The sequence below is a fragment of the Artemia sp. Qi Xiang Cuo genome, chromosome 16, assembly GCF_049724085.1.
Source record: "Artemia sp. Qi Xiang Cuo chromosome 16, ASM4972408v1, whole genome shotgun sequence".
Taxonomy (NCBI): domain Eukaryota; kingdom Metazoa; phylum Arthropoda; class Branchiopoda; order Anostraca; family Artemiidae; genus Artemia; species Artemia sp. Qi Xiang Cuo.
Window position 1 is genome coordinate 39,595,089 of NC_142809.1, and position 13,967 is coordinate 39,609,055.

General features: G+C 36.5%; 1 protein-coding gene across 1 annotated transcript; it reads right to left on the bottom strand.

Annotated features, from left to right (window-relative positions):
• Positions 1-4,708: 4,708 nt before the first annotated feature.
• Positions 4,709-6,876, bottom strand: LOC148942891 (uncharacterized). The gene is made up of 2 exons (XM_089102552.1): positions 6,672-6,876; positions 4,709-5,494 (listed from the first exon to the last, which is right to left on the bottom strand). Exons 1-2 carry the CDS (start codon positions 6,855-6,857, stop codon positions 5,198-5,200), a joined length of 483 nt encoding a protein of 160 aa, XP_088958678.1. The 5' UTR covers positions 6,858-6,876; the 3' UTR covers positions 4,709-5,197.
• Positions 6,877-13,967: the final 7,091 nt, after the last annotated feature.

Genomic DNA, 13,967 nt, shown 5'->3' on the forward strand with positions numbered 1-13,967 from the left:
ATTTTGACAGACATAATTTTACTTTCTCTTGGATGGCAAAAAAGTCAAACATGGATCTCAGAAAAGACACTCAGACTCTCTGCCAAGAAAAAAGAAATGACCAACAAGAAGTCCCACACACACAAAGTACTACGACAAGAATTTCACAAATTGGCAAGAGCTGACAAAAAAGCCTACTGGTCTAATGTTTCCAGTGATATGGAAAGAGCCGCATCACGGAAAGATACACGAATACTCTATCAGATACTTAGAGAATGCACTAGGAAGAAGAAACAAACTACCATCCCTTCACTTAAGGCGAAGGATGGCAAATACTCACAAGCAGCGAGGAACGTATCGAAAGATGGCGAGTTCACTTCCAAGAGCTATTGAGACTAGCAGACAATAGTTATCGAAAGCAACCACTTACAGCACCGCAGAGATCCCCACACAACATATGAAATTGTATGCACGGACCCACCCTCCATGGATGAAGCAATTAAGGCGATCCAAGTTTTGAAAAACCATAAAAGCCCAGGAAGAGATGGGATTCCCGCCGAGCTACTGAAGCTCTCCCCGAGGTGGCGGTAGATGAACTTCATAGCGTGATCACCGAAGGCTGGGACCATGAATACATCTCAGATGACTGGAAGACCTCAATAATTATCCCTATTTTCAAAAAAGGAAACCGAATGGACTGCAAAAACTACCGAGGTATATCACTTATCTCCATTGCTGCCAAGCTGTTCGCGGTCTTTACTTTTAAATAGATTTAGAGACACCAGAAACAGCCGAACGTGACCCAACCAAGCAGGATTCGAGCCGGGCATGGGTTGCTGTGACCAGATTTTTAACCTGCGATCCTTGAACACCGGTTTAAACACCAGCAAGAAACAATCCAATTCTTCATAGACTTCATTACCGCGTTTGATTCGGTCCATCGTGATTCAATATGGGAATCAATGAGAGAGGACGGTGTACCTGAGAAGATCATCAATCTGCTCAAGGCATACTATGCTAGAACAAAGACCCGGGTAAGAGTCGATGGCAATCTTTCATATCTGGTCCTGATCGAGGAGGGTGTACGTCAACGCTGTGTCCTTTCACCAACTTTGTTTGACTTCGTCGTCGATTGGACCTTCAGGGTCCTGGACAAGTATAAAGGTGTTGCAGTGAGCCCCTCCTTCTCCGTCATAGGTCTTGACTATGCTGACGATGTGGACATGCTTGCTGAATCCGTTGCAGAAGCCCAGGCTATGATAAATGACGTGGCAGTCAAGGCACCCATGACTGGTCTCCAAATAAGCCTACCAAAAACTAAATCCATGCGAACAGATGGATGGGATAGGTTAAACCCCTGTGAAACTAAATGGTAATCAGATAGAGGACGTCCAGTCGTTCAAATACCTCGGATCGATGGACAACCCAGCCGGCGAATCTTCAGAAGAAATCCAGAGCCGCAAAGCGTCAGCCTGGAGTGTCTTCCTTCAACTACGGAATTATCTCTGGAAGCGGAGTGAAATATCGCCACCCACAAAGCTCCGAGTGTATGAAGCTATGGTTCTCTCTGTCCTCCTCTATGGATGTGAAACGTGGTCACTTAAAGGAGCCGAAGCGTTGAGCTTAAATATATTCGACCACAAATGCCTGCACTGGATCCGGGGCATCCGCCTCTCAGATAGAATTTTGAACGACGAAGTCAGTAGAAGATGGGGGGTCACCCGCTTGTCTCCGACATTGGTATGCACAGGAGACTGAGATGGTTTGGCCGCACAATTCGCAGACCAGATAATCATATAAGGAAAAACGCCTCAAATGTCTACCACTACCGCTACCACTCTTCTCCATGGAAGAAGAGGGCAGGAGGCCCAAAGAAGACGTGGCTAGCAACAGTTAAGTCTGACCTGGAGCCAATCGGAGGATTCCAAAATTACGGCCATCGCTGGGATCGCCAGTGGCTGGAAATTGTATATATATATATATATTTAATAAATTTGAAAAAACTCTCGATGAGCACACAGAGAAGTATCAGAACCTATAAAAGCAGCTTCTACTGCTCGATATAAAATGTAGTCGATATAGTCATCTGAACCTTATTGTTCATGGTCTACCAAAAGAATGAACCATTTACAAAAGTAGAAGATAGCATGATGAAAATAGTTAGAGAAAAGCTGGGTGTAACTAGGGAATTATCAATAAAAAAAAGAGCTATTGGATTGCTTCACGTGCGGGTAATATAACAAATAGGCGTATCAAGCAAAATAACTGGCAAAAGGAGTCCCCCGTATTTATTTCATGAAGCTCAGAAAGTGATATCCTATTGATTCTGAACAATGTTAATAGCCGAAAAACAATTAGAATTATAATTTCTACAGATCTACCCCCTGCTCTTAATCTTATGCAAAACTCCCTACTCTTGAAAGCAAGAGAAAAGAAAGAGTAACTTTTCATCGTCTTATCTCAAGTGCGTCATAAGGGTGTTAACGCAAGGCTAGAAAAGGAGACCAGTGATTTTTCTGCTTAGGAAAATAATGATTAGTTCGTTTATACCCTATTTGCGGACTATTACTTATTTTGTTTGTTTACAGATCATGTGTCCGTGATCGAGGAATGAAACAAGCTTATTTTCGTTGGTTTGTGTCATAAGTGAGAAAATGATTAAAAGGCAATGTGGGTGCAATTCTTTCCTGTCTATTTACTTTGTTCTTTTGTTTACCCTTTGGATTGTTTTGGTTTGTTTTACTGTGTTCTTTTTCTTTCGGTTCTAGTGCTTCTTTTTACTTTCACCATCTTTCCGTTATATTCTCCATAGGCCTAAAAATCAGGTTCTGTTTTTGTATTGTTTTTTCTTTTCAGTTGAAGACATTTTCTCCTGCTTATTGCGATTATTGTGCAATAATTTTCTACTTACTATGGTTTTTGGACAGTGTTTATTTTTTTTTCACCCGGATGAGATTAATCAAGCTTGCAGGAATTGCTTAAGCAAAAGCTGTAAGGTCTGTTAAATAGCAGTACTATTTAAATGACGCGTATGGATCTTCTAAGAACGAATGGTCATTAATAAATGATTGTATTGGCAAAAAACGGTGAGTTCTCTTACGGACGAGATGATAACATCAGAAGGTAATACAGGGGTTAAAGGAAAAATTAACGTTGGTAAAATGCTCAACACTCACTTCACTGAAATAGGTGAAAAAAGGTCGGAAGAGGCATCCCGAAATTTACACCAAATTCTGTTGACTTTAAAAATTTTCTACCCTCATTTATTCGTCGATTCCTATTCATCACCACTGTGTCATCTCCTCAATTGATGATTGTACCTAATCAACTGAAAAATGGACAATCAGAAGGGAGAGACGAATCTTCTACGAACTTAGTTAAATCGATTATGCCCGGCATCATAGTAAATTTTCTTGTACATATAATTAATCTTTGTTTCATAATGGTCTCTTTCCTTTTTGCATCAAATGCACCCGTGTCATTGCACTACATAAACGGGGCAATACGAGTGACCCGTCTAACTATAGGCCTATATCTATCCTATCTGATTTTGAAAATATCATTGAACATTGCATGTATGCATGAATTCTTAATTTTCTTGAAGAGAATAGTTTTTTTTGGTAAGTCCCAATTCGGGTTTCGCAAAGACCATTCCATAGAGCTTGCTATTTTGGCAGTAACCCAAAATATATATGATTATTTGGAATGAAATTCTTACTACTAAATTTGTGGATATGTGAAAAGCGTTTGACACTAAAGGTCACATAATTCTAAATTAAAAATTATCAAACTGCGGCATACATGATCAGGCTAATGCGTTAATAATGTTGTATTCAAGTGATAGAGTTCAGTGCATGAACGGGGGCAATGTTCAATAATTGTCTTTATATCCGTGAAATAATCTTGGGGTACCCCAAAGTTCAATTCTAGGCCATCTGTTGTTTTTAGCTAATGATATTAGTAATTCAATTGCGGACCTAGCGCTGACTGCACTATTCGCTGACGACACAGCTTTTATTGTTTCTGGAGTTGAAGTTAGCGTTGACATAGTATAACTCTTGCATTTGATAGACAAGTAGCATGGTTTAAGGAAATAAGCTAGCTTTGAATGCTTCAAAAACTAAATTTATATTATGTTCACGTACATCACGATCCCTTCCAAGTCTGAAGCTGATAGTCTTCTTTTCCAAGTAGAGATATATCACCTAGCTACCTAGGAATAGTCACCTAGTTTTTGTTACCAAGCTATACTGTTTGACTCGAATTCAAGTTGGAAGCAACATTTTAAATGTGCAAGATTGAAGCTTGGAAAGAACACGGGTATTATTCACCGTATGAAATTCGTTTTGCCTCTAGAAGCTAAGCGTTCTACTATTTTACTCTCGTTTATTCTTACCTAAACTGATATCCAATTATTTAATTAATTACTTTCAGATCCACTTTTATTTCACTCTAAAGAAAATAAAATAAGGTGCTTCGTATTCTAAAAAGCTTTCTTCCTTACCCAGCGTCTCTTCCAAGTAAGTCCTCTACAAAGAATTTATATTCTTTATTAAATTTTCGTTACTATTTAAAAATAATAAATAAATCCATACTATTGGGCCAATAGTATGGATTTATTTAGTATTTTTAAAAATTGTTCTTAATGAATCACCCTGTAAAACTAAGAAATTTTTATTCACATCTGTCGCTCCCAATTATTACATTTATACAAATCGTTAGCTAACGATTCTATTTTCGCCGTCAAAACAGAAGCAGGTAGTAACATTTGGACGGTTTAAATAAAGAAGAATACATTTCTCTAACTTATTATGCAATGCAATTCAGCAAAAATTTAATGTAATTATTCCGAACGATGGATCAAAATCCGCCTACCAACGTTTTTCCGGGCACATATTTGTTCTGTTTATAGTTAATTTTTTTCAGCATTTTAAAATTTTACCATATAATAATTCAATTGTGCTTTTTGAGAATCATGAAAAAGAAAAGAATATAAAAGCTTTTTCTACATTAAAAATGAAAGAAAGCCTGTTTTTATTCACTAAGGAAAAATTCAGCATTATAATATATTGCTGAATTAATAACCAAAAGAAACATAAAAAGTTCAATAATGGGTTTGAATATGTTTTTTAATTCTTTTAATTTTATATCATGCTTTGATTTTCTGCAACTACGAATGATAGGATAATTTACGAAATAATAAAGAATACGAAATAACTTACAATAGTGAAAGACGTTCTTCGTCCAATTCCATATCCATGGCCTCATAAAGAATATTAATTTGTTTCTTCCAGCTTGGAACCACGGTCCCTTGAAGTCCCCGGAACACCCAGGGACACCATTTAGAGTGGCAATTTAAAGCACTAATGTTGTCATCGGGTAAATTTTTAAAACACTCTTGGCATTGGATGTTGTACCATCCACACAAAATCAACTTGACATAATTTGCGCACCAAGGTGATTCTTTTTGGTCTATCTTTCTTAATATCCAATCAATGAGGAGATCATGTTCCCTCTATACAAAGAAAATAATAACTGTTTTCGCGAACAGAGAGAGAGACGAGAGTGTTAGTGTGAGAGAGAGAGAGAGTGAGAGGGAGAGAGAGAGAGAGAGAGAGAGAGAGAGAGAGAGAGAGAGAGAGAGAGGAAGAGAGAGGGGAAGAGAGAGGGGAAGAGAGAGAGGAAGAGAGAGAGAGAGAGAGAGGAAGAGAGAGAGAAGAGAGAGAGAGAGAGAGAGAGAGAGAGAGAGAGAGAGAGAGAGAGACAGAGAGAGAGACAGAGAGAGAGAGAGAGAGAGAGAGAGAGACAGAGAGAGAGAGGGACAGAGAGAGAGAGAGAGACAGAGAGAGAGGGACATACAGAGACATACAAAGAGAGAGAGAGAGAGAGATAGAGAGAGAGAGAGAGAGAGAAACAGACAGAGAGAGAGAGAGAGACAGAGAAAGCAACAGAGACAGAGAGACAGAGAGAGAGAAGGGCAGACAGAGAGAGACAGATAGAGAGAAACAAAGAGACAGAGAGGGAGAGAGAAAAAGAGAGACACAGAGAGACAGAGAGAGAGAGAGAGAGAGATAGAGAGACAGAGAGAGAGAGACAGAGAGAGAGAGAGAGAGAGATAGAGAGATAGAGAGAGAGAGAGAGAGAAAGAGAGAGAAAGAGAGAGAGAGACAAACAGACAGAGACAGAGAGAGAGAGAGCAGAGAAAGCGACAGAGACAGAGAGACAGAGACAGAGAAGGACAGACAGAGAGAGACAGATAGAGAGAAACAAAGAGACAGAGAGGGAGGAAGAAAGAGAGAGACAGAGAGACAGGGAGAGAGAGACAGAAAGGGAGGAAGAATGAAAGAAAGAATGAACATGAATACAGTGGCATTAGCTGAAAGAGAGAGAGAGAGAGAGAGAGAGAGAGAGAGAGAGAGAGAGAGAGAGAGAGAGAGAGAGAGAGAGAGAGAGAGAGAGAGAGAGAGAGAGATAGAAAGATAAAGAGAGCGATAGAGGGAGAGAAAAAGAAAGAGAGAGAGAGGGAGAGAGAGAGAGAGAGAGAGAGAGAGAGAGAGAGAGAGAGACAGAGAGATAGAGACAGGGAGAGAGATAGAAAGAGACAGAGAGGGAGGAAGAAAGAGAGAGAGAAGTAACATAAATACAATGGCAAGAGCTAAACTCTACAGGTAGCGAATTACTTAGGTACGTACCATTGTATTGGAAAATTCAGCTGTCAAACTCACTGGAGCTTGACATTCAGTCTTCTTTGATCTGCCACGCATTGATTTCTTTATTTCCGCAATGATTAGTTGAGGTTTAGGGACTTGCATGAACAGGACAGAATAGGGTAGCCTGTTTTCCCGATATGGACATTTTTCAGAGTGCCCACTAATCATTTTTGATGGATCTTCTATGGTTCCTAAAATGGAATGTCTGTTTACCATTCTAACGTTTTTGTTTTTGTTTTTTTTTGTCTTTTTTTCAAAATACTGGCTACTCAATCAACTAGAATATCAACAGGTGGCTTGCTTTCCAGTCAATATCAATTCTAGTCAAGCCAGCCATATATAAACTGGTGAGATGCTTTACAGTCAGGTTGCATTTGTATGCCTAAGGCAAATGTTACGCTGTAAATAGTTTTAGTAGTATGCTCACAAATACAAATGTGTTAAGCAGAAAGTGAAAAACAAATCGTGCTATTCTATTAAAATAACATTAGAAAAATACGAGCCTTTCGCAAGATCGGAAATTATATATTGTAGATAGATATTGAGATATTTAGGAGAATTAAAAACTTGTAATACCTTCAATTTGAAGGAAGATTTATTTTGTGAGGAAGAATTAGCAGCAGTATTAAAAGGATTAAAAAATAATAAAGCCTCAGGTGCTGATAGTTTGGTAAATGAGTTTCTTAAATATGGTGGATATGAGGTTAGAAATAAGTTAATGAAGATGAAAAGAAAAGTACCAAGTGATTTTAGGAAAACCTTAATAAAACCACTTTATAATAAAGATGATAAGACTGAGTGTGGTAATTATAGAGGCATCAGCCTGATCTCTGTAGGTAGCAAATTACTTAACATGATGATACTTTTTAGACTGAGAGATGCTATAGACAAAGTTTTGAGAGAAGAACAGAACGGATATAGAAAGGGTAGAAGATATGTTGACAAAATTTTCCCTCTTAGGTTAATAATGAAGTAGTACCTGAGCTATCAAACACTTTCAATTATCAGTCTTATAGATTATGAGCAAGCGTTCTACAGATAAAGGATGACAGATTGCCACAGATTGTCCTTATTGGCCAACCGTCGAAGGCTAAACTGAAAGCAGGTCGTCTTCGGTTGTGATGGGAGGATTTCCTAAAGAAAGATTTAAGGGAAATGGGAACTTCCTGTAAAAGTGTAAAGAGTGAGACTTTGAATAAATTAGGATGGAATAAGAGCGTGCGTAGTTGTGTAGGCCTCATGTGGCTTGGTGCTGCGGCGAATTTTTATTAGTAGTCATAGAACTGATTATGTTTCAGGGAGCAGCAAAATCTATATGCCCCCCCCCCCGAGAGAAAACCTAACTATGGCTCTGGGGTAAAATTCTTTTCTGAATCGAGGCAAATTTCATTTCAGTATTCTGAATACATATCATATACTCTATTGTTCAAAATTGTTTAATAGTGAAAAACAAATTTCAAATCATAGTTGGTCTTGGCAACAGGTTGGCTTGAACAGGACTGGCTCGACTGAAAAAATTTCTTTGACTGAGCCTTCCTTCTATTTTCTGTAACTACTTGCCCAACAGATTCGACCCTGAAAAAAGCTCGACAGAACAAACTAAAAGATACAAATGTGCCCGGTTAAAAATACAAAACACCCTTTTTTAGAATATAAAACAGCAGCTCTGGTCACTGGAAGGAAGTTTACAGCCCAGGTCTCCACACAAGTTTTTTCGCCATGACAAGTATTTACTTTAGGTATTTTGAAAGGACACTACTCCTATTGATCAAGAATTTAACAGATTTGAAGAGGGGAGCTCAGGAATTGAATAATTCTTTTAATTAACTGAACTGGGTTGAATTGTACGCCTTCTGAATTGTAACTGAACTTCGCTTTGTACGCCTATGATTGAAATTGACTGTATTTTAATAGAAAAAAAAAACCATTACAGAAAATACGTGTGCAAATTCATACCTATTGCAATAAGAAGCCGATTGTCACAGTTTTGGCAAATAATATTATTTTCATTATTCACCCATCCAAACCTTGCTAGATGGTTGGGGGATACCTCGTCGGGCAACTCCTGCCATTCACCTTCGCTGTACGTCTTGATTCTCTCTCTGAATTTCTTTCTGTCTTTTTTAGAAGATGACTTTTGTTGAGCTGGTTGGACAAGTTTTATACGTTCTAAAACATCAAGGATGAATATAAAGACCTAATGGACAAAGTATAGAAATGATCGGAAAAATTGTGATGTTTAAACCAAATTTAGGGGATTTTAAAACTTTTTTTTATTAGATTTCATAAAAAATTATGCTTTGAGTGCTTTTTCCTCAAAGGAATCTTTCTGGTTCCGTTTTGTTGAAGATATTTTGTCTGTTTGGGAGCATTGTTCTCTAAACATTCTTGTCTGTTTGGAAACCTGCTTAGATGCCTTTTGGAAGCATCTAAGCAGGATTCTCTGAACATTTTTTTGGTACATTTGAACACTTTCAATTCAAATCTTCAATTTACTTTAGAGCTTGAAGATTCAGTGAATCTTCTTTTTTATTTATTTTAATTCTAAGTATAACTCCTACCCTGGAATTTTCAATCTACAGGAAACCCTAACACATTGATCGTTATCTGCATCTCTCGTCAAATAACACAACTTCTGTGAAAATACAGATGGTAATCTTTTTAATTTGAAAAGTTCAAAAAGTCTGCTCACACAGTCATGTAGCATCTGAACTAAATTTTTTTTGAGATATTTTATTTGTAATAGTTATCCAATTAAACTTGATGAGAATGTCATGCATAGAAGATTAGAAAAGATAAAATAAGAAAAATAAGCCATTAGATTTAGAAAATATTTATAAAGATTGAAACGGCATTTAACTAACTTGGGTTCCTTCTACTGTATTGTAGCCTACATTTGTCTGTTGTCAGAACATTTTGTCTGTTTTGCTCTCAAACATGGATGCTCTTCAACATTTTTTACTCCAGTCACGGTTGGTCCCGTCTATCTCTTAGTGACCAAATACACCACTAGAAATGTGGCTGGTTTACCCAGACAAGCTAGGAGGGTTGAATAGTATGGTATTTTCTTTTTTAGGCATGTAGTGGCGCAGTAAAATATATCTATTTGGTTATACACGACTTGGAGTTTGATCTCCGCTGCAGCAACCCACCAAAAGGGCCTGAATTGGATTCCAGTATTAGATTATGCAAAAAAAAACTCTCCATAACAGTTAAAATAAGAGGAAAAGTAATATAATTCTAATGAATATCAGTAAATTAAGGTTAACGGTAAAGAGTAAGAAGGAATCTTATTTTAAAGCACAGACTTATGAACCTTCAGATCTTTTCTGTGGATGGGGAAAAAGTATCTAATGCTTAAGAATATTCTCGGAGGGAATCGAATTCATAAAACACCGGAGACATGGGATTTACAGAAAATTGCAGAAAGCCAGCTTCATAAACTTTCTGATGCCGCATGCCTTGCCTTGGCCTTTGGACCTCCTGACTGACCAGCCAAAAGTTTTCTTATAGTTCGATATATATATGCTATCCTAAGGCTCTATATGGGACCATCAGTGGATGAGGTGGTGGTCATTGTCAATAATGCAACTTTAACCACGAAAAAGAGCATCAAATTAGCAATTTGAAAAGGCCCTCTGTTTTATGCTTCATCCTAGACAGCTGTTACTCTTGCCCTGTGACAATATTTCACAGCTCTACCTTAAATTTGTTCACTTTGCAAGAGTCATTGACATTTTTAAATAATGGACTTACATAATTTAAACTATGATAATGTATATATGATTTATGCTAAAATTATAATAGCTAACCGTGGTTTAGACTCATATATTTACTTACTACTGATTAAAAATTTTATACAGATTTAAAAATCTTAATTTTAAGAAAAAAACCATAATAGGGCTAAAATCCATCTAAAACAGTTAAAAACACAGAATTAAGGAGGGCTCAACTTTTGCCATAATTTCGATAAATCTATTCAATATTATGAGTCACAACCAAAATGAAAAAAAGAGATTATAGCGTTGCACAACATCCCAGCTTGTGTTTTAGACCCTGAATTCAGTCCTAAAAGTTTCACTCAGCTAGCCCAAGCCTACTTTTCGTGAGAGTAAAAAGTCCCACAACTACAAATTTATCTAGTGACACTGCCATATTGGGTTGCAAATTGTGGGAAAAAAAAATAGCTTACTGGAAGGTGGCATGGCAGATGGCAAATAACTTGGATCGAGAATTTCTCTTCCTAACAGTTGCTTGTTGCCCTCAGAGGCTCCTTTTGGAATGACTGGTAGTGTCTTGTCAATGTTTACATCTGTGTCCATGACAAAGTATTTGGCAACCCATTCACTCCAATCCCTGTTAGCTAAGACGTTAATCTAAAAATGAGTCAAGAGGTAGAAATTTTCATATATCCTTCAATATTAATCCGGACGGTCTTAACATGATCTGATCAAGTTAAATTATGTCAAAATGTTCTTATGAAAAAATACTACAAATATTATAACTATATTGTTAATTTTTAAAAAAAACAGAAATTAGAATTCTATTATTAATACTGTAACAACCTCTTTAGGACTTAGCAGCTTCCATTTTCAAAACAACTATGCATATACTACTACTACTATTACTTGTGATACTACTACTACTAGTAGTAATAGCACTACTGCTTTTGGCAGTAAAATTATTAATGTTTATAGTATAAAGGTGAATGTCCCCACAGCAATTGCAATTCTCAGGAAATAGAAAAAAAAATCTAAAATCATACCTGGTCGACTTTTTTTGAAAAAGGTCTGAAACATAAGAAATGAGGAATTTGAAACAATGAAAAGTAATATAAATAAAAAAAAAGCCTTAAACATTAATTGGCCGAATTTAAAAAATCTATATATTTTTCTATTTTTATGTTTTTAAATTGTTGGATTCTTATAGGGTATGGATAACAGCTAGACCCCGGCACCACGCCGATGAGGGAAGACCGGTGGTGGCGTGGCCAAAAACAGCGCGCCGCACCACCGGAAAGATGTCGGCGGTGCGCCGCCTGCGCAATCAATGTTGCCCGCAGACATTAATGTTTTCATCAGTCTTTCTCAAATCACAGCTTAAATTTACAACAGATTCGAGCCTATTCACGAGTTCAAAAATTCACAAGTTGCTGGCTGGAAACTGGTCTTCTTCGTTATTCATCAAGAGAAGCAGAAATCTGGTAGAAACGAAATGGCTGTGTCGTTTCAGAACCCTTGCATAATAGTTGAAGTACCTATTAGCTATGTATCCTTAACATAAATAATTATCAAAATTAGTAGTTTTTTTCATCGAGCATTACTGCATAAAAAAATTCAAATACCGTATATCAAAATGCGTCAGTTATCTGGGTAAAAACTTTGAATATAACTTTGAACTTAAAAGCTTAAATTTTTCATAATGACCTTTGCCTATATCTGGTTTTTCACCTTTAAAAAAGTGTAATTTAGCAACTTTTATATTTACTGTTTTTTTTTGCTATTTTGAATTCATAAAAATACTTATTTTATTAAACTGGTTTTAATAACAATTTAAAAAAATAAATTTTAAATTTTTTTTGCTTCTTTAAAGAATAAATGTCATGTGGGCTATGGTTGAAATGCTGCTGTTTATTGCTTTTGGCTGCTCTTTTGGATATTATTCATTTTTTCTTTTGGGGATTTATTCCAAATTATAAACCGATAAATATCTAATATCAATCAAATTATAAACTGCCTCTAAAAGGAGTAAATTTATCAAATTGAAAAATATATGACAAACACTTCACATTAGAACACTTCAATTACAATGAAACAAAAAACACCTAATGGTTTATTCGGTAAGAAGAAGAATGAAGTGCCAGCTATTTTCTTAGATAAAAAATGAAAAGGTCATCCGTTTTAAATGTAATTAAATGAAATAAGATGCAGACTGAAGTAGCTCCAGGAAGATGTTGAGATTTTCATCCTAGTTCGTCACTTTTAATCCAAGCAAAATGTTAGGACACTTAGTATCAGGTTATTGAGATTAAGCTTTGATTTCCAAAGGCTCACAAAAATTACCAAATTTAAGAAAGTTGCAAGAATAAGTCACCTGTGGTCAAAATACTCAAAGACTCCTCTTTGATTCCCACCCAGACTCAAAGCGTCTGCTATGGTCATGTCCATGGAAATCTCCAAAGAGTGTTTTTTAAAATTCCTTTCAAGAGTGGTTAGGGGTATTTAGCCTTTTTTGCTTTTCTTCAAAGCTTTGAAAAAAGTGTTATAATATTTCAAATGTTACACTTGATATATTTGTGCATATTTTTGATAATCATTTATGTGGGGACCAAATTTTTTAAACCACTGTAGATACGTAAGAACGTTGCTACAGCTAGTACCCTGACGTCATAAAACTGTCAAAGACTCCTCCTTGAACGTACCAAATTGATAGCTTTTATTATGATTTGGCCTTTTAATCTTAACTTGGGCACTGGACAAAGGGCACCATTGTCACTCGAGCGCAACGTTAGGTCAGGATGTCAATATCGCTTTCATCACACCAATTCGTTTGAGTGTGAATCTGCCAGGTACTTATGAATGAATGTTTTCAAAGTAAACCCGTTAGTAGTGATAGGTCAATCTAAGAGAGTGGGGTAATAGGACATTACTGTGTCAATTAAACAGAGAGGGGTAATAGAACATTACTGTGTCAATTAAAGAGAGAGGGGTAATAGGACATTACTGTGTCAATTAAAGGTAACAGACAGTACCCTTTTTTATATTAATATATACAGGCGGGTAGTACTCATACCATTCAATGGGATAGTCATTCCAACAGGGCATTAACATGTATCATAAAAAAATCACCACGCCTAAAAAAGTCATGTCTTGGCTTGGTTTTTTATGTTGTAATTATAATCAGAATACCATGAAAATTCATTTTGTTCATGAAACAGTGATTTTGTTATTAAATTCAATGTTTCTGATAGAGTCGTGGCTGTTCATATAGCATGTACACATCGATGGTTCTTTTCATAATATGGTTGAATGAAGTTAATGGCTATCAAATTCTGTCTGTTAAGCAATATTTGTAGGCGTGGTTGTTTTATGTTTAACCTTGAACACAGGTATAAAAACTCTGATGATGAGTTATTTGAACTGTTATGGATGTTTTAATGTTGGACATGATTCTTCATTATGGTATGATTATAGGAGTTGACAGAAACGAAAATGGTAAACCATCTGAGGGGATGCTAACTCCTATTCAGAGATACATATTTTTTTTATTTGGGTGATT